The sequence below is a fragment of the Diospyros lotus genome, chromosome 3, assembly GCF_014633365.1.
Source record: "Diospyros lotus cultivar Yz01 chromosome 3, ASM1463336v1, whole genome shotgun sequence".
NCBI lineage: Eukaryota > Viridiplantae > Streptophyta > Magnoliopsida > Ericales > Ebenaceae > Diospyros > Diospyros lotus.
The window spans coordinates 11,173,020-11,200,861 of record NC_068340.1 but is presented as its reverse complement, the minus strand read 5'-3'; the positions used below and the strand labels follow the sequence as shown (position 1 = coordinate 11,200,861).

Here is a 27,842-nt window from a genome sequence, read left to right as displayed (position 1 = left end):
CCTCATTGATAAAATTTTCTCAAATTCTGAATATTCCAAGTATTCTTTATGGGAGTGCCGTCCATGGTCTCGAGCCGGTATGCCCCAGGACTGAGGGTCTCGGTAACCCGGTAGGGGCCTTTTCATGTTGGCGACAACTTGTTGGACTCTCGAGGGTTGCTAACACTTGCTCGTCGAAGGACCAGATTGCCAGGTAGAAAACTTCGAGCTTTCACCCTTCGGTTGTAGTACTTCTCAATCCGCTAATTATAAATCGCCTGGCGGACCCTTGCTTCGTCCCGAAGTTCCTCTACTGTATCCAGGTTATTCCTCAAGCTTTGCTCATTAGACTCTGGGTTAAAATGCTCCACTCTAAAAGTTGGGATCCCGATCTCTACCAGAATAAGGATCTTTGAGCCGTAACACAAGCTGAATGGGGTCTCCCCAGTGGACCCCCTTTTCGTGGTCCGATAAGACCAAATGATGCTCGGTAACTCGTCCACCCAACTTCCATCTACCTTGTCAACACGGGCTTTTAATCCATGGAGCATAATCCTATTGGTAAGCTCAATTTTCCCGTTAGCCTGTGGATGAGTTACAGAGGTGAAGTGCTGCTTGATCCCCAACTCCTGACACCATTCCTTGACCGTTCGATTTGTAAACTGGGTCCAATTATCTGAGACAATCACCCGTGGGATCCCAAACCGGCAAACCACATTCTTTCATAAAAATTGCTTCACTTTTTGTGCAGTGATGCAGGCCAAGGGCTCGGCCTCTATCCATTTGGTGAAGTAGTCTATAGCCGTGATCAAGAATTTTACTTGACCCTCGGCAGGCGGGAACGGACCTAGAATATCAATCCCTCATTGGGCGAAGGGGCATGGCTGAACCAGGTGGGTGAGTATGGCACTAGGAACATGAATTAAGTTGGAGACTCGTTGACATCTTTCAAATTTCTTGACTAGTTGTTCTGTATCAGTCACCATAGTCGGCTAGTAGTACCCTTGTCGAAGGGCTTTCTGATAGAGAGTCCGGGCTCCTATGTGACCCACATATTCCCTCATGGATCTCTCTTAAAACATAGTCAGCTTCGTGTGGCCTCATGCACCTCAAGAGTGGTTGAGTGAAGGATCTCTTGTACAATTCCTCGTTGATTAGTATAAATTTATGGTCCCTCTTTTTTAGCTCCCGGGCCTCTAAGTCACTCTCTGGTAGCTTGCTATCCTTTAAATAACTAACAAAAGGGTCCAACCAACTTGGTTCTAGGTCGAGGCATAGTTGCTCCACAATCTCGTCAATGCTTCTCTGAGGTAGAGTCTCGATAAAAATCTGTCTGGAATTGGTTGGGAAAGAGGCCGAAGCGATCTAAGACAAGGTGTCTACTTCCACATTCTGGGATCGAGGCACATGCTCAATTTTCACATACCGAAAATGACTCATCAATTCCTGAACGAAAACCAAATATTTGGACATGTGGTCCTCCTTGGCCTCATATTCTCCCTTCACCTGCTGAACAACAAGGTTAGAATCAGACTGTACATTGAGATGCCTCGCCCCAAGCTGTGCGGCGAGCCTCAACCCCGCTATGAGGGCCTCATACTCTGCCTCATTGTTAGACACCCGGAACTCAAAATGCAGAGCGTATAACCAGGATTGACCCTCAGGGCTCTTAATCATCAGCCCAGCTCCTACGCCCCCAAAGTTGGAGCTGCCATCCATTGCCAACATCCATGGTCCTAGGCTGTCCTCTGGAGATCCGCCAAGCCCAGATCCTTCGGCGATGAAGTCTGCTAAGGCCTGGGCTTTAATAGCTAAACGAGATTTGTACTCTATGTCGAATGTTGTTAACTCCATTAACCACTTCAACATTCTCCCTGAGAGCTCCAGCTTCCCTAGAACCTGCCTTAGAGGCTGATCAGTAAGCACGATGATTGAGTGCACTTGGAAGTAGGGTCGCAACTTCCTTGCTGAGATGACCAGGGCAAACGCTAATTTCTCCATGGGGGAATGCCAAGCCTTTGTTACAGACAATCATTTGTTCGCGTAGTATATTGGCCTCTGCCTCTTATTCTCTTCGCGCACCAATACTGAGCTCACTGCCTCCTCTACTATGGCCAAGTAGAGATATAACGGCTCACCCATCCTTGGCTTAGTAAGGACTGGCGGTGAGGCCAAACATGCCTTAAGCTCGTTGAAGACCTCTTGGCACTTGACATCCCAAACAAATTCCTTAGTCCTAGATAGGGCCTTGAGGAAAGGGAGGCCATTTTTTGCTGATCGGGAGAGGAATCTTCCTAGAGCCGCTATCCTTCCTGTGAGCTGCTGGACCTCCTTAATGCTTTTTGGGGTTGGCATCTCTAGTATTGCTTTAATCTTCTCGGGATTCACTTCGATCCCACGATGATGCACAATATACCCGAGGAACTTCCCTACAGAGACACCAAAAGCGCACTTAGATGGATTAAGCTTCAATTGGAACCTGCGCAAGGTTTTGAAACACTCTTCCAAGTCTGCCGGATGCTCCTCTGCCAGTAGGCTTTTTACTAGCATGTCATCCACGTGGGCCTCCATGTTGCATCCCAACTGGTCCTGAAAGAGCCTATTCACAAGCCGTTGGTATGTAGCTGTTGCATTTTTCAAGTCGAAAGGCATAACAGTATAACAATAGGTGCCTCGGTTAGTAACGAAGGTCGTCTTTTCTTGGTCCTTTCTATCCAACGGGATCTGATGATATCCCTGAAAGCATCTAAAAAACTCATAAGGTGGCATCCGGCCGTGTCATCAATTAGGGCATCGATCCGGGGAAATGGGTAACTATCTTTTGGGCAGGCCTTGTTAAGGTCAGTGAAATCAATACATAACCTCCACTTACATTCCCCCTTGGGGACCAGAACCACATTCGCGAGCCACTCTGGATAATCGACGTCCCGAATATATCGTGCTGCCATCAGTTTTTCCATTTTGGCCTCTATAGCCCTTTCCTTAACTGGGGCGAAATTCCTCTTTTTCTGTATGATAGGTCGGTACCCCAGCTTTACTCTCAAACGGTGCGTCATCACTTCCGGGTCTATGCCTGGAATGTCGTGGACCGACCATGCGAAAATATCTGCATATTAGCGAAGAAGGGATATAATTTGGGCCCGAAGAGGGTCTTTCAATTGGGCGCTCACCCTTACGCATCTATCGAGTCGATTCGGGTCCAATGGTACCTCTACGAGCTCATCCACCGGCTCAGCAGTCTTCGGGTCCTCTGGGCCCTCCAACAAAAAAATGACAGTGGCAGGAGAGGAGACGCTGACTTCCCTTATTTTGGGGCCCTGTCATCGTCCCGAATCTTCATGGGGTCCAGACTGCTCCTGCATGATACCCCTAGCCGTGTTGATGGATGCCATGGAGCACTTCCGGGCGGACCTTAGGTCTCCTCTGACTTCGCCAACCCCCACAGCAGTAGGGAACTTAAGCACCATGTGGTAAGTACTCGGCACAGCCCGTAGAGCATTTAACCCCGATCTCCCTAGGATCATATTGTAGGCCGAGGGGACCTCTGCTACCAAAATGTCTAACATGACCTGGGCAAACCGAGAACCCTTTCCAAGAGTCAACAAGAGCTGAAACATACCGTCTGTATACACCACTTCCCCATCAAATCCAATCAAAGGGACCCGAGCTGGCTTCAACTGTTCCATCTTGTATCCCATGCCCAAGAAAGCCTGTCGATATAAAACCTCAGAGGAGTTCCCCGGGTCCACGAGGATCCGACGAAGCTCCCATTTTCCCAACTTTGCCGTGATGACCAATGGATCATTAGAAACTAGACACCTGGGTAAGTCGTCGTCCGTAAAGGAGATAACATCTCCTGGTCGAGCCCTCTTGACTCCACCGTTTCGATGCAAATCCGAGCTTTCTCCCGACTCCTTGCCCAGCACCATCCCAGCCGTTAAAGTGTGAAAAATGAAATGTTACGGGGGACTCCCCTCCCCCTGGCGACTCTCTCTCCCGGGCGGAGTTCTGGTCCTACGCCTTTCCTGGGATCTACCTCATCTACGAGGAAGGCTCCTTGATCTCTGATGTTCGCTTCTTTGTGGCTCAGTATCCTTAGCTACGAACCTCCTTAAGAAACCTCGATTGATGAACTCCTGAATCTCCTCTTTCAGCTGATGGCACTCCTCCGTGTCATGCCCATGATCTCGATGGAATTGACAATACTTGTCTTTACTCCTTTTGTTACTCGGGGCCTTCATAGGTCTCAGTTTTTTCAATTAATCCTTATTCTCAATTGTAGCCAAGATCTCTACCCGAGGAGTATTAAGCAAGGTAAACCTGACCGGACTCCATCGGGGGCCCGACCTTTCCCCCCGACGACCTGGTTTATCTTCTGGCTTCTGCTCCCTATTTGAACTTTTCTTTTCTTTCTTATCCGAGTATTCAATTCTCTTGGCTTGCATTACCTCCTCAGCATTAATGTACTTGGTGGCTCGACTCAGGATCTCCGTGAATGTCTGGGGAGGCCTCTTAGCCAGTGACTGGGTAAAAGGGCCAGCCCTCAAGGGATTCTGAAAGGCCACCATGGCAATACTCTGATCAAGATTCTCAATGCCTCCATATTAAATCTAGCCACAAAATCTGTTAATGACTTCCCTTGGTTCTATTTGAGATTTACAAGGGTCATGGTTGACCTTCGGTGCCTTCGGAGGGGAGCAAAATGCGCCAAGAACTTGTTCCGAAGCTGTTCGAAATTAACAATCGACTGGTGTGCCAGGCTTGAATACCAAGCTCATGCATGTCCTTCCAAAGTGGTCGGGAAGACTCTACACCACATAGCATTAGGTGTTGCCTGGACCATCATGTGAGAGGCAAAGAGACTCAAGTGGTCAGCGGGGTCGGTTGTGCCTCCATATGGCTTGATGGCTGGGATTCGAAGGCGCTCGGATGGAATAATGGCCATAATCTCCCAACTTAATGGCTGGTTGGAAACAATGTCATGTGGCTCTTCCTCCTTCCATCTCAACTCTGCAACCTCTCTCTCCAAGTGTCGCAAATGACTTTCTCACTGAGCCCCTCTGGCTCGGGCATAATCGGGACCAGAGGACTCCTCCTCCTCTGAGCTCGGCCTCCCATACTCGTTACGCCTAGAGGGTCCGCTCCACCTCTCGTCTCGATGGGACTCCCTCCCAGCACGAAGGGATCCGCCACCTTGGAATCTAGAGTGGCGGTCTTCCTGGTGTCGAGTATCGTGGTTGGAGTGCTCCTCTTACCTCACCTCTGGAGGCTGCTGTTGGGTCAAAAAGGTGTTGAGTAACTTCGTCAAGCGTTGGACCTGTCCCTCTAACTGGGCGACACGATCTTGTGATGGCGAGGGATCTGGGGATGACCCCATACGGGTCCACTCTCCGGTGGTTGGTGTTGACTCTGATCGGGGACAGGTTGGGTACTAGCAGCTCGCGGTGGATTTCTTCTTGTCGCCATAACGGGGGGATACTTGAGCTCGTCTAAGGTACTCGACTAACAAGAGCAGATAGAGCAATCGGCCCCATGGTGGGCGCCAAATGATGATACTGGAACGATCACCGAGGTCTACCTTGAAGCAACTACCTGCAAGGGCGGGGCCTTTAATCTCCCGGGAGAATTTCGATGCTCAAGTCAGTAGAAGAAAATACCCGAAATGGAAAGTCACACAGTAATCAGATCATCTATACCTGTAGAAGTTGACCGCTATTTAAAGATGGCATAGAGCATACTCTAAAGAGATAAGATAACCTCTGAATAAGATGTTAGAGATAATCTCGGTTGACCGAGTCAGCCTTGTTCAAAATCAAATATGGGCTAAAGATCTAGATGACACGTGGCGCTTCCTGAGAGTGCCACGTAGGGGCACCAGGTTGGTAGTCTCCGAGGGTAGTATAGTAATTTTGCCCTTAGTAAAATATCCCCTCATTACTCTTCCTTCTTTCTTGGCAATGATCCTTATTTTATATATCTATTTTATTATATAAGCAAATAATATATTCTAGTAGTTTAAAATATTATTAATAAATATCAACTTTAAAATACCTTCCATATATTTTGTTTCAAAACATAAAAACTAACCTTGTTAAAAAAAATTTAAACTCATAACCTCCAACTTAGAATTAACTTAATTTTATCACTACATCAAATCTTATTTTCATTTAAATTTTGTTTAAAAAATAAAAATTCAACCACAATTTCAATCACCCATGGGTAAACTTTTATTTAAAATATTTTATTTCTTATTTAGACGTATACATCACGAATCACACCTCTAAAATATATTAAGTTTAGTGGTAGATGTTCATTGATTTTGCATAAATAATTGCGACAGGTCGGAATAGAACCCTTTTCAAAAGTAGGATGTTTCAAAAATAATCACCACCTGATATGCCCAATAGTAGTGTTCATGGTTGGTTTTCTTGATCCTGAGACATTTCCTACTATTTTTAACCCCGAGTTTGTCTAGGATCTACTTAACCTGAAAAAGAGAAAGCGAAGCTTAGTTGCTTACACTCAAGTTAATCCCAAGACCCAAGACTAAGTGCAATGCTTATGCAATAAATAAGGTACCTAACTCTTGAGAACTTGTGCCCTTGGGTGCAAAAGGTGAAATCCCTCACTTTAAGGGCCCCACACACTGCCCCACGCACGTAGAAGGGGTTAATCACGGTACACGACAGCTCTCAAGGTAGGAGGCACAGTGCATAGTGCCCACAAGGAGCCATCCCCATAAAAGGATGAAACTCTCACACTGCGCTTGCCATGACTCGAACCTGCATCATTGGGTACAATCTTTTACCCTGTGAACCATCCGTGCTACGCCTGTGGGAGATTGAGCATTGTGGAGTTGGTGAAGGGCCACAATCATGCCACACAAACAATTAGATGTTAGGCCAGTGGATAGCTATGATTGCATGCATGGAAGGTTAGATTTGAATTCATGGGTCGACTTAGCTGTAATATATTATTTAATAATAATAAAAATGATAGTTTTATGATATATATTATAATCTATTCTTTGTTTTTATTTTATTTAAAAAAAATGGTAGTTATGGGAAGAAAATACATGTCCTTTAGTTTAAAATTTAAAAACATATACTTTCAAATTTAAAAAGTCATGTCCTTTTATATTAAAAAGTTGTGTTGTTTTTGAAAGGTTACAACTATTATTCTAAGAGACATGATTTGTCATATCGTTGTGTTCTTTGGTTTCGTGCCTATTGGCATGCATCCTTTTATAGTCTATAAATAGATATGGACAAACGGGGTGTATAGATGTGTAAAAAAATAAATTTTCTTTCTTCTTTTGATAATTGTCATTTCTTTTCTTAACTCTTTTATTGCTTTCAATTGGTGGGTTTGAGTTTTTAGTGGTAGAAGAGATCAAAAAGTGCAATTTTAATTTCTTAGTTAGGCATTGTAATCTGGAGTTATAATTTCCATGAACTTTTACATCTAGTGGGGGAAATTACTATCCTAAAGATAGTTTTCTAAAAATACCTTGCCTAATACAATCCTTTTCCTACTTTGAATTTGTTTTGTCTTTCCTTAATTTTTATTTTATTATTTTTCATGTATTACTACAACAAGTTTAGGATAATAATATTTCAATGAAGTCTTCTTTGTGCAAGCCGCAAGTTCAAGATATGGAAAGACTTGAGAAATTCAATGGGATGAATTACAAGTATTAGAGCATGAAGATTATGTATCAGTTGACATTTGCCAAAGTTTTTTATGTTCTAAACATTCCATATCCACAATATGGAAATAACGAATGACCACTTTCTACTGCACAACACAAATGGATTGAAGATGACTTTGTGTGCCATTCCATGATCTTGAATGTAATGAGCAACACACTCTTCAATGTCTTCCACAAGTGCTACCTTGTTTTTGAGTTATGGGCTGCAATTGAGCGAAGGCATGTTAATGAGGATGTTAGAAATATATTCTTTTTAATTAACAAGTGTATTGATTTTAAAATAGATGATTCTAAGTCTGTTATAAATCAAGTCAATGAACTTAATGATATTACTTCTCAATGTGTTGATGTTGGTGAACCAATTTTCGAAACTTTTCAAGTGTCTATCATAATCGGTAAACTTCCACCTTTGTGGGGAGATTACCAAAAGAAATTAAAGTATAAACAAAATCTATGAGTTTGGATCAACTACTTCAACACATTCAAATCGAGAATGAAGCTAGGATTAGAGATATGCTTGTTAACGTTAAAAGGGGTAATGTGCATAATGTTGAGAATTCCGCATCCAAACCTTTTAAATCCGAGAACATCAAGTTTCATAATGGAAAGAAAGGTTTTTCAAAAAAGAATAAAAAGAGTATATTCTTACTCAATCACATTATATTGAGAAAATGCTTAGAAAGTTTAATTATTTTGATTGCAAGTCTAGTAAAACTTCTATTGATATCCTCATAGTAATTTGATACCAAATGATGGCGATCCTGTTAATCAAGAAGAGTATGCTAAAATAATTGGTAGTTTGATGTATCTTATGAATTACACTAGGCCTGATATTGTATGTGTTATTGGTTTGCTTAGTAAATTCACTAGTAATCCTAGTAATGAGCATTGGAAAGCTACTGGTAAAGTAATGAGATATTTGCAACATACTTTGAATTACAAATTGCATTATAAATGCACGTCTTCTATTTTGGAATGCTATAGTGATGTCAATTGGGCTTCTGATAGCGAAATTTCTAAGTTTACTAGTGGCTGGTTATTTACCATAGGAGAAGCTATAGTTGCTTGGTCTTCTAAGAAACAGTCATGTGTTGCATTATCATCTTTGGAATATGAATTTATTGTCATGTCTCTTGTGAGCAAAGATGTTTTGTGGATTAAGAGGTTTATGAGGTGCATTCCATTTATTGAGGTTTCTAAAAGTTCTTGTTGCCCAAAAAAATACCCATGAGAGGGGTGAATTGAGTTTTTCAAAAATTAAAAATTGTAACTCTTATTGAAAACTCTTAATTTTTGTGATTTTAATAAAATGTGATTGAACAAAAATATGAAAATTTAAATCAATCAACCACAGGAATAAGAGAATTTTTTAGAGGTTCAACTCTTTCAAAGAGTCTACTCATCTCTCTCAAGACTAAGCTTGTGGTTCCACTAGGGAGAAATAACACTAGCTTTTAATTGGAGCTAGAATTAACATATAATCCCTTTCTTAAGCAAGTGATAGAAGCATATAACAATGGCACCAATATCCAAAGGGGGGGTGAATTGAGTTATTTAAAAATTTAATTAAACTTTGAAATTATTTTTGATGGAAATTAAGATTTTGATGCAAGTGAAAGTGATTTGCTAAGCACAGTAAATGAAGTAAAGATTAAAAATAATTTAGGGACACAACGATGTATAGTGGTTTGGTTTAAACCAAGTCTAATCCACTCCTTTAGGTTCTCACTAAGAAATTTAAAAATAATTCACAATAACCCTCCTATCACTCCAGATAAGCCCTCTAGCAATAAGTTAGGAATGTACAACCTCTTGCTTAAACAAGCAAACCCTCTAGTTACAAGCTAGGAAAATAGAAAATGATACAACAAAAGAAAAGATCTGAGAGATAAAACTCTCAGTTACAAATTCATCTTAAAAATGAATGCAAGGCTTGAAAATAAATTTTACAAAGTGAATGCAAAGCTTTGAAGAGAAAAATGAATGGAACAATGAAGCACAAAATGAATGAGCACTTGAGAGTTTGTAATATGATCATTTGTGTGTTTTAAGTCATCTATCTGACTTTTATTTATAGTACTTGATGAGATCTTGCAAGAATAGGTTTGTATATAGTACCTTGGGTGCTATTAGATGTGTACCTTATGTGGGCCTCAAGGACCATATGTGTGTATTTTTGCATTTATAACGTTGATTTGATATTGTGGTTCATGGTATGGGATGATGCACCGAGCATGACATGAGTTGAGTAAGGTTTGGTTCTTGAGTAAGCTAATTTTGAGCTTTGTTATTCTTTTCTTCTATATATACTTGCTGAGCCTTGTAGCTCATATTTACTTCTCATTATTCTAGGTATCGATAAGGGTAAAGATAAAGATGGTGTAACACCCGAGATTTTTAGACTCAAATATGATGTAATACCCAAGATTTTTAGATTTAAATATTTGAGAAAGTAGGACTTTTCAAAGGGTTATGAAGGTGTTGAGGGAGAAGTTTAGTTTATGGGCTAGGGGCAAAATTGTTAATATTGAAGTTTGGGTAAAATTGTAATTTACCTAAAACCACGGGGTAGTAGCATAATAAATCCGTTCTCTAAGGGCATGCGTGCAATTAAAAAATAGACGGGGACCAATTTGCAAGGGGTCTGTGTGCAATTACCTAAAAAGTTTGGGCCAAGGTGTAATTCTTGAAACCCCATAACTAGACCTTGGAGTAGCGAATTGAACCAACTAACTATTAAAAGTCATGATTACAGATTTCAAAACTTATTCCAATATAGCTTTGAATCACTTTAGATTTCAAAACTCATTCTAATACAGCTTTGGATCACTTTGGAGTCCAAACCTTATTTAAATCAAGTCTAAAGACATGTGGCAAGCCACCATTGGCTACTTGGGGAGAAGATTTGAAATGATTGTAAAAAAATATTATAATATAATATAACATACTTGGTGGTCAAGTTTAAATATTGAATTTCTTGAATATATACGATGGCCAAGGTACGTTGAGACCCAGATTTGAGAACCGTTAGAAGCATAGCATGAGAATCAAGGTTGGGCGAGAATTGAGGTGTTCTGGGTTTCATTTAAGGTGAGTGTTCCTACCTAAAACTTGGTTTATTGTGGGTGGTTCAACCCTATATTTAATTTGTTTTATACAAACAGTTTGATCTGTGATAGGTTGATTTTTCATGTGGATGGTTCATCCAAAATGTTTATTTACGTGTGCATTGAAATACATGCAATGAAATGTCATTTTATGTAATGCATCATTACATGTTGTGGTTATGGCATTGGCATGTGTGTTGGAAACATGTAATGTTATCGGGTTGCTTTTGATTGGGAACGTAATCCCTAATGTGATTGTGGTGTGCTGGGCTCTTGCGTTGATGTTAACCCTCCTGTGACAGGAGTGGTAAGGATTGTTCTCGAGGTGTTAGGGAGATACATTGATGTTACCCATCTTAAGCTAGGACTACGTTATGCCAATGTGTCAATGTGGTTATGTTTCCTTTAGAGAGATTGTTCTTTCCTCGTGGTATGGGTTAAGCCCTGTATGAGATTCTCTTGGGCTGGGACATGTCGAGATATGTCAGTTTGTTCATGGTCTTGCATTTATTTCATGAAAATATTTTGAACTCTCACTTAAATGATTCAGTATCTAATTTGGACTTTGTCCTTGAAATATTCAAACATTCTAGGTGAAAACAGCGGTGCTAAAGGAAAAGAGGTTATCGAGATGTAGCCGTTATTTACATATTAGATCTATAGTAGGTCTTTGATTATGTGCGAGATATTCAGTTATCATATATTTTATTTTAAAGATGTGATGTAAAACATTGGTACAGTTTTTATGTTATAAACGAAGCATTTGCAATTATGTATCATTTGAGATTTCGATCATACTTCCGCTTATGTGATGATATTACCTGTCTTACCTTATTGATTATTAAGTTTGATATGTTGAGAAGGTAGAGTTGGGATTGTTGGGGAATAATTTATGTTAAGTATATGTTGGAAAAAAAATATAATTTCGAAATCCCAAGTTAAAGCCACGCTTGGGAAAAGTGGGGTGTTACAGATGGCCTGAGTGGGCTTGATCGTTGGGTTAGCTATGTACAAAGTGTTAGAATAGTAGGTTCTATGGCACACACCAAGAGGGGGGGTGAATTGGTTATTTTAAAAAAAAACTTAATTGATAGAACTTTGAAATCCTTTTGATTGAAAATAAATAACTCAATGCACGTGAGGATAATGAAATGCTAGCAGTGATAAACAAATAAAAAGAAACATAAGCAAGAGAGAACACAAAGATTTATAGTGGTTTGGCTTAACCCAAGCCTAATCCACTACATTAGCTCCTCACTAAGGATTTTTCAAACCATCCACTATCAACCCCCTACTCAACCCGAGTAGGTCCTCTAGTCCGAGACTAGGAATTACAACCTCCCACTCAAATGGGCCCTCTAGCTACACAAGCTAGGAAAATAACAACGATACAAATGAAAGAGAGAAGCTAAGAGTTAACACTCTTAGTTACAGGTTCTCTCACAATGAAAACTAGGCTCAAGAATAGATTTACAATGATAGAACAAAGCCTTGCATAGAAAAATATAACAATGAAAGCACAGAGAACACTGTAAGCACAAATAAAATGATTTGTAATATTTAGATCATCTAGTTTCCTTCCATTAGCCTTCTCTTGATCTTGCTTGAGTTGTATTTATAGGCTTCCATAAAGATTGAAGAAGAAACTAGCCGTTTGGAGCCGTTGGGATTTGAAAAAATAGCCGTTGGAAGTTTTCTGCGAAACATATAGTCGACAGAGAAAATAGGTTAGTCGACTATTTCTTCAAATAAAAACCAAACATAGTCGACAGACAGAAAGTGATAGTCGACTATTTCTAACACAAAAATCCCATAGTCGACAGATACAAAAGCATAGTCGACTATTGTAAAAATGTGAAGAAAATTTTGAATTTTATGAACAAAAATAGTCGACAGATGAAAAGCCATAGTCGACTATCCTTACATGATAGTCGACAGATCCAAAAATAGTTGACAAATGCCATAAATAGTCGACAGATCAAAAACAACATAGTTGACTATTCTTAGGCATAGTCAACAGAATGAAATACATAGTCGACTATCCATTTTGAAAAAATGAAAACTTAACAAATCCTCATTTCGATTCTTTTGAAAACAAGTTGAGATTATTAAAAACATATTTATTTTGAATCTAAACACACTCAACCACACTTCAACATTTCTCCTATATAAATTTTCATAACTTTGCTTCAAGGAGATTTAAAGATTGCTTTTTTACATTCATGTAAATTGATTAAAAATAAATTTATCCATAAAGATTTACTCATAAAGATTTAGAGATTGATTTTCATATAGTCATTATCAAAACCACTATTTTATTATCCAAGAGTAAAATATCAATCTCCCCCTTTTTGATGATAACAAAACAAAAAATGAAAATCAATGAATTCATCACTTTATCTCCCCCTTTTTGTCAAAATAAAAAAGATAATACTTAAAAAAAAAAAAAAGAATCTTCCTTAAACCAAAAGATAATATCTCTCCCCCTTTTTAACTCTCCCCCAATGATAGTTTGAAAAACTTCATTTTTAAATATAAACATTTCACACGATTTTACAAATCACAAGACTTTTTCAATATTTCTTTTAAAACATTAGAGATAACTCCCCCTTAAGATGACATTATTAATATCAAACATAATTTTTGAGCACATGTCATATATATATCTAAAACCCTTTTTCATGAGATGCCAAAAAAAAAAAAAATTCATACCATATTGCAAACTCATGATCATATCAAAGCCAATCTATATCTTTCAAAGTAATCACTCATATTTAAACAATCAAAACACTAGATCAAATGCATAGCCATTCATCATATAAGAGGCATATACATTAAATGATCAATATAGGAGTGAAATAAATCATTTCAAGCAAATAGAAAGACTCTTTTTGAAAAAGACTCCCCTTTAAACTTATATGGGAGGTTTTAAGATATAGAGACATTTTTTCATATAAAAATAGAATAGCAATTTGTCTCAATTCGAATGATTTTTGCAAGAGTAAAATATGACAATGATCATAAATTTGAGGAATGAACCACATGCACTCATATATATATGTTCAAAGAATAAGTGGTCATCCAAAAACATAAATCTAAACAAGTTATGGCAAATTTAATGCAAGACATGTTAAGGATAGGCTTTAAGAACATGCATTTGTCTTTTGATAATCTTAGCTATACTTGTAATCACATAGGATCATTACATATAGATAACTTCAAAAGGCAAGATGATCCCTTAGCAAATAAAGCATGACTTCATACTCAAGTATTCATTTGTCACACAAAGATAATCAAGCTATTTCATACAAGAAAAATAGCATTATAATTGATTCAAGACATGAATACTATATGCCGTTAATAAACTTTTTAAAGCATCTAAGAGCTTGATGGCATAGTCCTTTGATTTAACTAATGATAGATATGAGAGACATGAAGGATCTAAACTTCTTTATACAAAAGCACTTGAACTCAACGATTGACTGGGATTTATCTAGATTTTGATTATCAATGATACCGATTGATATTTTCTTTTTGAGCAAGATCCCTTATGAATAGATGATTAATTTTCATATGTTGAGTCATGAAATCTAGAATTTTTGATAGGGCTATAGCATTTGTATTGGCACATTTGATTTGGAATATTGTGGGGATTTATGCCATAGTTTGAGGTTCCATCCATAAGATTTGAGCAACTACATATTCACCTTTAGTGAACAAGAATGGAATGGAATTTGAGTTTCTTCTAAACAGAGACACTAGGAAATATCTTATAACTTGACATGGATCACTAGTGTTCCTTTTAGCCATTTTGCCTCCAAGATGGGATTTCTTAGGATTGGATTGAAATCTAGCATATAGGCAAACACTAAACACAATGTTCATCCTATTAGCTATAGAATATAGCAATGGTCCAATCATATTTCTATATAACTCATTTTCCACCATTTGGCATTTCCCATATTTGTTTAGGCTTGATGTACTATTCTTTTGAGATGCAACTTTTCAAAAATATTAAATTTCTTAAGAATATGTAATTTTTTGCTTAGACATAAGGATCCCTTCATCTTCTTTATACTATACTTATCTCAAGTTCCCTTTGCATTAGATTAGCAACTTTGATTCCATAGGGATTTATTTGAGGATTTAAAAAAAAATGTTATCTACATAGATTATTTGTAGATTCATAAAATGTCCTTGCTATGAGGCTTAGAGTAATGTTATATCTATTTGACCTCTTTTAGATTCTTCCTCTAGAATAAACTTGCTAGGACTTTCATGTCATGACTTAGGGGCTTGTTTTCAACAATATAGTGCCTTGGAGAGTTTGAGCACATAATTCTCATATTGAGGATTCTTAAGATTGGAAGTTTGTTCTGCATACACTTCCTCATTTATAACCACTTAAAGACACTCTTGACATTCTCTTGATGAGCTTAAAGGATTTGTGGCATGCTAATGCCAACAACATTCTTATGGATTCTAGACTTGCTATGGGAGCCTAGGTTTCATCATGATCTTTTCCTTTTTCTTGACTATACCCTTAAGCTACTAATCTAGCTCTATTTCTCTTTTATCCATTTTGATTCTAAACAATCATTTGGTTCATATGGTTGGGTGATCTTTAGGTCTTGGAACCAATCACATACACCACTTCTTTCAAATTTATTTAGCCCTTCTTGCATAGCCATAAACCAATTTTCATCCATTAGAGCTTTCTTAATATTTTTGGGTTCAATTTGAGAAAGGACAAGCTACATATTTTCTCTCTTGAAAATGATGATTCTCTCTTTTAATGAGCTACATTTTCTTCATTAAGCATTTAAACATAATATCATTTGATAGATTTGATTCTTTTGATCTAAATGAGAAATTTTTCAAATCTTTATCCTAATTCTTTATCACCACCTTCCTTGGGTTTTGGAACTTCAACCCTCACATAATTAACTATAACTAGAATAGATTCTTCTATTGTTAGAGTCATATAATTAAATACTCTATATGCTTTACTTTGAGTAGAATATCTTAAGAAAATTCTTTCATCACTCTAAACATCAAATCTTTCCTAAAGAGTTTTTACCACTGTTAAGGATAAAACATGTACTACCAAAATATATGAAAATATGAAATATTTGGTTTATAACTCATAGGGGTTTTCTTTAAGATAGGCTTTATAAAAATCCTATTCAACATATAGCATGAGGTGTTAATGGCTTAGACTAAAAAGGAATTTTGTCACATAGCACAATTTTATCCATTTACTGTAAAGATCTATCTTTCTTTTCAACTACCTTATTTTGTTCTAGCACTAGAAAAACAAATTATGACCAATATTATTTTTCTTCACAATAGTGCTTGAATTGTTCATTTCAAAATATCCCCATGTTCACTTTCTGATTTTTGAAATACACATACTTTTATCTTTTGAAAATATTTCAAATGGGCTAAATGTTTCACTCTTAGATATATGAAATATTATTAAGTGAACCTAGAGTAATCATTCATAATAACTAGCACATATTATTTTTCACCTAAGTTTAGAGTTCTCATAGGACCACAAATATCTAAATGAAGTAAACTTAGAGGTCTAAGGGTTGAACCCTCATTTTTAAGCATAAACTTATTTATTTGCCTTTCATTCATGCACCACAAATGTGGTTTCTTTCATATTTGTTCTTAGACAATCTCTCAGCAAAATCACGTTGGATAGATAGTCAACAACATTCATGCTCACATGACCTAGTCTTTTATGACATAGCCAAGTTTTGAAGGCTTAAATGATATACTTATTTGTTAGCCTTTCATGGATGCCTAAAATATTTTTCATATTTAAGCTTTAGGCAATTTCTCAACAAGATCATGTTTGGATAGATTATAGAAGCATATTCATATTTGCATGACTTAGTTCATTATGCCATAGATAAATAGATGGGAGATGAATGATACTAGGCATTTCTCTTATGCTAGATGAGAATAAGTCTATGCACAATTTCTATCCTATTTTTTATGATCTTCATTTCATTTGCTTTGTGACAAGATACTTCACATGAATTAGCATTAAAGCATATTTGATATCTTTTGTCACACGATTAACATATGCTAATTAGGTTGAGCTTAAGACCATTTATCAAGACAATATTTTCTAGCACAAAATTTAGGGAAACAAATTTTATTCTCCCCCTTAGTCACTGCCTGTAACATCCCGCATCGAGCGATAGGAAGGACCGGAACAAATTACCCTGATGGGCCTACGCGAACTTCCCAGGGGGGTCACCCATCCCTGGATTACCCGAGATTAAGCACGCTTAACTTGGGAGTTCTTTGCCAACATTCAGCCCAAAAGGTATCCAGCTGGTATTGTTTCCTTTCTTACACTATCCTCGATATATACTAATTTCTCTGGGCTCTTGGGGTATTACATTCTCCCCCCTTGAGCACATGACGTCCTCGTCATGCGACCTTACAACCGGTCCCAGATCTCCCATTGGGGGCTGCCATCCTAGAAGCCTGCCAGAAGCCGCTCCTTGTACAGGCCCTCAAGCCCCGGCGCCACTCCCCGCCCTCATCGAACCGCCTTCGCCAAGGGTCGGCTTTGATACCATTTGTAACATCCCGCATCGAGCGATAGGAAGGACCGGAACAACTTACCCTGATGGGCCTACACGAACTTCCCGGGGGGTCACCCATCCCTGGATTACCCGAGATTAAGCACGCTTAACTTGGGAGTTCTTTGCCAACATTCAGCCCAAAAGGTATCCAGCTGGTATTGTTTTCTTTCTTACACTATCCTCGATATATACTAATTTCTCTGGGCTCTTGGGATATTACACTGCCTATATCAAAACACTATAAATATCCCTTAATTTTGAGAAACCAATATATTTGACATTATGAATAGAAATTTTCAACAAAATCATAATGGCACACTTATAATTCAAAATCATCAAAATTATTAAACATAGAGAATTTAGGGATAGAACTGTACCACTAAGATTTTAATGAATAAAATCTTTCTTACACCTGGTTGGTAAAATAAGAAGTGATCTTCTTGTTCACTTCCTCTTTCCTTCATACTTGATTCATTCATAAAGATTTTCCTTTGTGATATATTTGGATGACAAGCAACCTGCAAAAGGAGATCATCCACAAGCCTTTGGTGCCCAAACCACCTTGGGTTCACCAATGTTAGCATAGAGCTCCTTCTTAGGAACCCAAATTTGTTTAAACTTATGTGGACTATTTCTTTCAAAGCCTTTGTTTCTAAATTGATACCAATAGCTAGGATGTGAAGCAAATAATTTTTGTTTCCTTTTTATGACGATTGTTTGCTTCTTATCCTTATGCACATTCATCTTAAAATGAGAGTTTTTAGGTATCAAAACTTGCTTGGATCGTTGGGGTTTAATATGAGAAATATTAGATAGCTTAGTTCCCTTAGGAATCCATTTCAAATTAGGACCACTAGATGATTTCCTTTTAAAAGGACAACAAAATGCAATGTGGCCTTTCTTGCAACAGTAAAAATATTTAACATCATGAGAGGTCTGTGAATGTGAGCTTTTGACATTAGCTCTTTGACTATTGAAATTTTGAACACCTAGTTCATGATCACATGAATTTGTAATCTCCTCTTTTAAAATGGATTTCTCATTTAATGCACTGTTTGAGGATTTCAATTCAAATTCTTCCAAAACATTTTCCTTTAACAATTCTTTATTGGAAGTAATCAAATATTCATTCTTAGATTTTAAAACTTCCAATTCATTTGACAGTAGATTTAATTTCTTTTGAATAGTTTTATTTTTCAAACATAGCTTTTCAAAATTGACATATAAATCATTTAAAGCATTCAACAACTCTTTATTTGTAAAAGAATTATGGTCATTATTTTTAGCATTCAAAGAACTAGACTCATGATCATTTTCACTATCACGATAATCATCAAAATTGACAGTAGAAGTAGAGGTTACCTCTTCTTCTTCACTTACCATGAGGCACATGTTTGAGCTTTCTTCACTAGAGGCACGAGAATTTCCTTTCTCCTCTATTTGTTGATGATTCAATGAATTTTCAACCTGTGAATTTTCATCAACTTGCTCACAACATTTGTTAGAAAGATATAATGAATCAAGAGTGTTTAGAATATCTTTAGCATTGGAGCATTTAGAAACTTTAACATAAATATCATCACTTAGGGCATGCTGTAAAATATGCATAACTCTAATATTTAAAGAAAAAATCATTTTATCACTATCATCCCATTCCATCTTTGGTTTTGAAACAAAACCATTTTCCACTATATACCACAGATAACAATCGATGGATGTCATGAATACACAAATTCTTTTTCTCCAAAAATCATAATAAGAGCCATCAAAATAAGGTGCCACATTTGTAGGATAACCTTCCTTAAGAGCCATGGATCTCTCCTAAGGTTGTTAGACCTTGAAACAAGGAGTTAGGCTCTGATACCAATTGTTAGAACAGTAGGTTCTATGGCACACACCAAGAGGGGGGGTGAATTGGTTATTTTAAAAAAAAACTTAATTGATAGAACTTTGAAATCCTTTTGATTGAAAATAAATAACTCAATGCACGTGAGGATAATGAAATGCTAGCAGTGATAAACAAATAAAAAGAAACATAAGCAAGAGAGAACACAAAGATTTATAGTGGTTCGGCTTAACCCAAGCCTAATCCACTACCTTAGCTTCTAACTAAGGATTTTTCAAACCATCCACTATCAACCCCCTACTCAACCCGAGTAGGTCTTCTAGTCCGAGACTAGGAATTACAACCTCCCACTCAAATGGGCCCTTTAGCTACACAAGCTAGGAAAATAACAACGATACAAATGAAAGAGAGAAGCTAAGAGTTAACACTCTTAGTTACAAATTCTCTCACAATGAAAACTAGGCTCAAGAATAGATTTACAATGATAGAACAAAACCTTGCATAGAAAAATATAACAATGAAAGCACAGAGAACACTGTAAGCACAAATAAAATGATTTGTAATATTTAGATCATCTCGTTTCCTTCCATTAGCCTTCTCTTGATCTTGCTTGAGTTGTATTTATAGGCGTCCATAAAGATTGAAAAAGAAACTAGCCGTTTGGAGCCGTTGCGATTTGAAAAAATAGCCGTTGAAAGTTTTATGTGAAACATATAGTCGACAGAGAAAATAGGTTAGTCGACTATTTCTTCAAATAAAAATCAAACATAGTCGACAGACAGAAAGTGATAGTCGACTATTTCTAACACAAAAATCCCATAGTCGACAGATACAAAAGCATAGTCGACTATTGTAAAAATGTAAAGAAAATTTTGAATTTTATGAACAAAAATAGTCGACAGATGAAAAGTCAAAGTCGACTATCCTTATATGATAGTCGACAGATCCAAAAATAGTCGACAGATGCCATAAATAGTCGACAAATCAAAAACAGCATAGTCGACTATCCTTAATAGCATAGTCGACTATTCTTAGGCATAGTCAACAGAATGAAATACATAGTCGACTATCCATTTTGAAAAAATGAAAACTTAACAAATCCTCATTTCGATTCTTTTGAAAACAAGTTGAGATTATTAAAAACATATTTATTTTGAATCTAAACACACTCAACCACACTTCAACATTTCTCTTATATAAATTTTCATAACTTTGCTTCAAGGAGATTTAAAGATTGCTTTTTTACATTCATGTAAATTGATTAAAAATAAATTTATCCATAAATATTTACTCATAAAGATTTAGAGATTGATTTTCATATAGTCATTATCAAAACCACTATTTTATTATCCAAGAGTAAAATATCAATCTCCCCATTTTTGATGATGACAAAACAAAAAATAAAAATCAATGAATTCATCACTTTATCTCCCCCTTTTTGTCAAAATAAAAAAGATAATACTTAAAAAAAAAATAAAAGAATCTTCCTTAAACCAAAAGATAATATCTCTCCCCCTTTTTAACTCTCCCCCAATGATAGTTTGAAAAACTTCATTTTTAAATATAAACATTTCACACGATTTTACAAATCACAAGACTTTTTCAATATTTCTTTTAAAACATTAGAGATAACTCCCCCTTAAGATGACATTATTAATATCAAACATAATTTTTGAGAACATGTCATATATATATCTAAAACCCTTTTTCATGAGATGCCAAAAAAAAAAATTCATACCATATTGCAAACTCATGATCATATCAGAGCTAATCTATATCTTTCAAAGTAATCACTCATATTTAAACAATCAAAGCACTAGATCAAATGCATAGCTATTCATCATATAAGAGGCATATACATTAAATGATCAATATAGGAGTGAAATAAATCATTTCAAGCAAATAGAAAGACTCTTTGAAACTATGGCCGAGGGGGATTTTTTGGGCTGCCCATAGATGGCGTGGAAAATCGTTGTGGATTGTGGTTGCCTAGCTTACCTTACAAACAATTGTCTATTTCATTTGGAAAGAACGCAATAATCGTTTCTTTCATGAGAGTGCACTCCCCCTTCCTTAGCTTGCTTACTAGATACAATCCTCTATTTGGACTCAGTTGTCCTCTATGTGCTTCCCTCGCTCATTGCAAGGTTTGGTGTTTGCTTATTGTTGGCTTCTTCCACCTTCTTATAAGACCTAGCTTCGTATCTTTTATTTTTATCTCATTATCCGGATGTTTTTTCAAATGTTATTGATTCTCTTGTCTGTGAATGTGGTTTATTTGCACATTTGCTGGAGGGGTTTTCCCTTGCTCATCTTCATCTTCTTGTGGACACCTATGCTATAGTCATCATAAGTGTCAGTATGCTCCTGCATCAAATTTCAACGTGGAATGGGCTGGGTTGGCTATGGTGGATGGAGACCATTGGATTTGACAATTCCTTTCTCCTAGTTTTTCATTCTTGGGGCTCTTTGGAGGCCTCTGGTGGGCCAGCCTTCGCTATCCACCTTAATTGCAAGCCTTGTCCGGTGGTTCTTCGCAATAGGCCACCATTTCACATTTCACCGTGGTATGAGGGATACTTTCATGGATGAAGGTTTTGGATTAGATTATCTCTTTAGTGATCCTCTTATGTTCTCTCGAGCCTTTATCACAATGGGATGCTTGTTGTTGATCTCCCATATTTATACGTTATCTCTTATTTATATTCTCTCTGTATCACATGTCTGAGACTATTTTTGTTTTGTTTCCTTTTCTAGTATGAGTATTGGGTTATCTCTTTGTTTCTTAGTAGGGTATGCTTGGGTTGTTTTCTTGTAAACACTTGTGCGCTTTTTTCTTGTTTATATATTTTCATTTACATAAAAAAAATTATCATATAATGCAATATAATAATTATATTATTATTATTATTATTATTATTGAAAAGTTAATATTATCAATATTGTATTCATGATATTTCTAGTATTAAAAATTTAATGATAATAGAGTTTTAGTAATATCATTGTATTAGCAAATTTTTAAATTTATTTAATTTTTATAATACTAAGATTTTATATCATTATTACATTATTTAATACTGTCAATTTTAATATTACTTAGCATTCATATTTTTACTATTTAGAATACTATGATTGTTGATATTATAACGTTCCCGCCACGCTACTCTACTAGTTAGCTGCGTAGACTTAACTATCAATATTATCATATTCATGATATTGATATTGTTAGTGAAGTTAAAGTTTCGCATATTTAGTATTGATGATGTGGCACATAGGTGTAGGGATAAATGTGAAAATATTTTTTTAAGTAAATTTTAAGTTTAGTAACCTAGATTTAATTGGAAGGCTTTACAAGATCATGTCTAAAGAGAGCATTTATTCAGAAAAGGGTCAAGGTCCAATCCAAATCTATTTAAGCAAGGAATACAAAAGGGAGCGTAAACCCAAGCCCACACTAATTATGGTATAGTTGGCTTGCCAAGTTCACCTAGCGAATCAAATCCAACCATCCATGTGACGAAATCCTAGCCTTTTCTAACCCCTTAGCAAGTGTGTATAAAGGTGCGAGCTTCTAAAAATCAAGTACCTTAAGTGTTAAAATTGCATCACTATTACATCATTCTCGAATACAATGACTGACTTGAACATTGGAGGATCCATTAGGAGACTAAACCCCACGCTTCTTTTGTTGGCAGAGCAAGCCTAGACAAACTCGAGCCAGGGAATTGTGAGGAATATCTTAGAACTAAGAAGAACTTAAAGAGAGTATGACCACTATCCAAATTGTGTGGTGATCGACCTTGAAACTCTCATCACTTTGGCACCTACTATGGGGCTGATTTATGTCTTTGTTCACACTTGCTCGACTTTGATGGTAACAAGGTCATCTACTGAGTTGTTGCCTAGTTTTTCGCACATTATGCCCCTTCATTGAGCACTTACTAACAAGGGATACGAGCATCGAAATCTGAGTCATACTAAGGCCCAAATCCCTATCATTCTAGACCAACCACCCATTCATAATCTTGGAATAACAATGGCTCTAGTTGTAAGAGGGAGTAACCTAGGATACCTCGGCCTTGCATTGTTGGAAACCCATCTCCTAACTCTTCACGAGGTTAGCATAAAGTACTTTAACAACCTTGGGAACGTTGGTTTGGTCCTTCTCAAATTGCTTGACAAAGGTTGAGTGTTTTTTTGTCAGGCGGTTGACTTCACTCTTTCACTGTTCATCACCTTGCTAAGCTATGTCTAGTTTGGTCTAGTGGTGGATGTTCTTAACTTTGGCCTTTGCGTTGGGACTTTGGTCATTGTTCGCCTTGGCTTAGAGGGCTTTTATCTTCTCGACATCATTCGCTATCTTGATCTATTTACTTATTAATGAGGTCTCATCAAGCTTAAGTAGCTTGGTAGAGACCTTCGCCATACACTTAGTGAGCTTGGCATAGCAACGGGGATCTATGTGAGAGTAAAATAGTTAGAGAAATTGCAACATAAGGCAAATAAAAAGAGGCTAAAAACTTTGTTGATTCCCTTGAATTGACTAAGCATTAGGAGGTTGGGTCCGTTGCATTGTCATGGTCCAATGAAATGTTGGACTTGAGGATTAGTTGCTTGGCTACGTCCTCATTCTTAGAGATATTCTTCTCTTAAATTGGCCATTTCAGGAGAAAGACAACATAATCCTAGCCCTTATGGACCCCTTAACAAGCCTATACAAAAATGTGGGTTTTGAGGAATCAAGTACCTTAATTATTATGCATTAATTGAATTAGTACTATATCATTCTTAAATATAGTGACTAACTTAAGTATTGGAGGACCTATCGATAAATCGAGCCTTACTCTCATTCTGTAGGTAGAGCAAGTCCAAACAAGGTTGGCCTTGAGGATTTCTAGGAATGCATTAGAACCAAGAATAACTAAAAGAAGGTACGACTCTTGTCCAAATTGAGTGGTAATCGAACCCAAAACCATCCTCAAGTATATTGATGGTAGTTAGTATAATTTTGGAATTCTAAAAGGTAGAGGGGAGAGTTTTTTCTTTCTTTTGGTTATTTTTTTTATTTGAACACATTTTCTAACTTCTAAATTTTATTTATTTAATTTTTTGAGTTTTTGTTGATGCATGGTCCTTCATAGCTTCATATTGTGGTACTGTAATCGATCTTGCGATTTGAATATCCAAGTCTTATCAATGTCAAACTGATCCCTTATCACCTTCGCCCCAATTCACATAGAGAGATTGAGATTTTTAATATTTTTCACCGTAAAAAAATTCAAAATATTAAAAATAAAATCACAAAGAAACTAATAGAGACTTTTACCTAATTCAGGTGGCACCCACTAATCGTGGATAAATCTATCTTTCTCCACAACAGTGATGATTGACTCATTGTTAGACTAAGGACACTATTTTTTTATTTCTAATTTATATAAATTTCTAAATATTATTTATCAAAATAATAATGGGGGGGGAGACTATCCAAACATTGATGCATTTGTAGGGTAGGGTAGGATAGGGTGGGCCCCTTCAATCCTGTTATTTATTTATATGGAGCCTTGAAGTGTAGGATAAGGCTCCACTTTTTGGCACTTCTTTTTAATAACTAGGAAGAGAAAGCTCCCAACCTTTATCCTTTCAACCCACAAATTATGGTCCCGGCCCAGTTTATTTAAATGTAAATTTTAAAATAAAAATAAATAGAGTTTATTGAAACCCAATTTAAATCCCTAAATGTCAGTCAAATTTCTAATAATAAGTTTTCTTCACACTGTACAAAGTCAAAACTAGTTCAACTACTCCAACACCCCCTATCCTTGATTTCTTGCACAATTTACGGGTAAACCCTACTTTCTACCTAATTATAAATAAATTTTAGTTTTTAAAAAAAATCTCACTCATAGGTTGAAAGGGTTTGTGAGTTTGAACTTAGAGAATTCTTTGAGTTTAAACGAATAAAAGGAGTTAATGACACTGTTATTGAAACTTAATAAGATCGATTCAATCTCTTAAATAATTTTGGTATGAAAAATTAAGTTAAAAGGAGGTTGTGTAATCTATGAATTACATCCAAATATCAGCCTAAAACTTCAAAATTTCAGCTTGTTCATATATCACCTCTGCCGGGCTTCTTCCATACGACTGTGTCTGTGGAGAACAGACAGCAAATACGCAAGAGTTTAGACAAAACGTGAAGACAGGTTGTATAATTACAATGTGAACCTATATAATCCATATATAATAAGAGATGTAGTGGAAGTGGGGCATGGGTTGGAATTTGGAACCTGCTAAAGGCACTTTCTGACTTCACTTATCTCTGATGGATATTCAGTGGATTTGAGTAATTCAGTGGGTTTGTCATGGGAAGTTGCTTTCTTAATTTACTAAACAAATATTAAAATTTACTAGATTCTTTGAGAAAGCTAATGAGTCCCCTACCCTAATGCATTTCATGTAGTGGTTGGGGTAGTGATGATTGATGGTGTGAAGGGTGAGAGTGATGCCCACTCCACTCGAGAATGTTGGGTAAAAACGGAGACCCTTCGTATCCTTATCCATCCTCCATGCCTTGCCTTGCCTTTAGAAAAATGGGGGGAGGATTATTCATAATAATATTTATTGATTGGTGTGGCTTATGTGGAATGGCATCCGATTTTACTCACTCGCTCACTCACTAGGAGTTGGATTGGACCAAGCATTCGTAGAGACAAAAAGGAGCTATTCCAAAGAAAGGCCTACTATTTTACCTTTCCAGCTTTCCTCCCTCGCATCATGACCAACCCCACTGCCACTGCCACTGCCACTGCCTGCTTCTTCCACATTCCTCCCAATTAAAATCTCTTTCTTTTTATTACCCAAACTCTCACATATAAATCATTCTACTTTTTAATGTTCCCTCCAATTGGTTCTTAAATTTAATATACAATGATCAAGTTAATTTTAAATTTGAAAATATAATGACGTGTTAATGACTTCACACTTACTTCTTTCAAAGTTTCACAAGACTGCCCACAACTTAATAATTCACGCCAAATATTAGCCTTATTACATGCAATGCCTCCCCCCCCCCCTCAATCTCCCACTTGAAATTATTGTTTTTGCACGATTTTTTGTCGTTGGTATTTTTAATTTTGACAAAGAAAATAAATAGTAAGTAGATATTTTGTTTCATTACGCAGGATAAAGAGTTAAACCCATGACCTATTAATATAATCTCAATTTATCATGACCTAACCATTTGATTTATGTCTTGGGAGTTCTCAATCTTCCTCATCATTTATATAAATATTATATATTATATATATATATTGCAATACTATAATCCCAATGACCGTAGCTAAAGAGTAAACATGAAGAAGACTGGTAGATAGGGAAGAAAGGCTGGTTATAGGTCAGTGGCACGGGAAGCTACAGCCCTTTTGGGGCAACACAAGCCTTGACCGCTGGCCGCCGGGCTTTAATGGAATTGGTTTTCTTTTTCTCTCATCTTTCGTTGGCCATGCGTGCCTTTTCACCATGGAAGAAGACCGCTTTATGCCCTTTTCCTGCCTCTCCATGTACCGAGGAGGAGGAGGAGGAGGAGGAGGTGCCCCACGCCACGCTTCACCATCAACATTTATTAATTCATTTCATTTATATATATATATATATATATATAGAGAGAGAGAGAGAGAGAGAGAGAGAGACTTTCTCGGTTATATATATATTTTAAGTAGTAAAGATGCTTACTTGGGTTGTTTTCTTATAGCCACATGGATTTGTATAGTAATAGTTGCAGCCACATAAACAAAAAGGCTGCAGCTCCATCTCAATGCCATACTTGGCGTGAACACGCTTGAAACCCTTAAATTAAATGTAGATATATATACATGTGCATGCTTCAAAGAGCCATTCCAATCTGAAAATTCTATATATATGTACGTATATAGCACCGCCATAACGGTCATCAGAAAATTGACAAAACATATGTTTTCGTTTTGTGATATATATATATATATATAAACTATTGGGTCTTAATTAATCAGCCGGGTAGTGCTTCAGAGCAGTAGCTTCTTAAATAATGCCTTTGGCTACTAATTAAATATATTGATTAACCACAAAAGCTGCCTAAAAGACCTGGAGCTTTTAATCAATCTTGTTTTTGCTTGAACCATCTCCCGAATGAGACACATTTGGCAGCCGCTTTTGTAATATATATGGCTTTGAATTTACTGCCCAAGTTTGTAATCACCCAATTAACCAGCCTAATAATTAACGTACTAATGCCACCAACTGATGATCGGCGTAAGATAATCAGATGCGCCCATACGCCAATTACTAGCCAAACCAACTTCTAAAGGCTTAATCCAATGACTTGGATTCTAATTACTAGCATTAATTTTGTATTGTTTGCTACTGATCAAGATGGATGTTAACTGTTAACCCAACCCCTCCCCCCACCACCCGAACAAAACTTGTCGGGACAAAATGAAGAAATTTGCTTGGCACGCACAGCTTTCACCATCCAGGAAAGCAAAAGTTGCTCAAGCACTCAAGGACCAGTAATGGAACACCCCCTCCACCATATCAGTTTTAGGATGTTGGGGATA

The 27,842-nt window shown here is 36.9% G+C and overlaps 1 protein-coding gene across 1 annotated transcript; it reads right to left on the bottom strand.

Annotated features, from left to right (window-relative positions):
• Positions 1-3,299: 3,299 nt before the first annotated feature.
• LOC127796828 (uncharacterized) lies at positions 3,300-3,908 on the bottom strand. Its single transcript, XM_052329231.1, has one exon. It carries the CDS (start codon positions 3,906-3,908, stop codon positions 3,300-3,302), a length of 609 nt encoding a protein of 202 aa, XP_052185191.1.
• Positions 3,909-27,842: the final 23,934 nt, after the last annotated feature.

Coding starts and splice junctions, on each gene's coding strand:
- LOC127796828 (XM_052329231.1), bottom strand. CDS start 3,908: ATGGTGCTGGGCAAGGAGTCGGGAGAAAGCTCGGATTTGCATCGAAAC.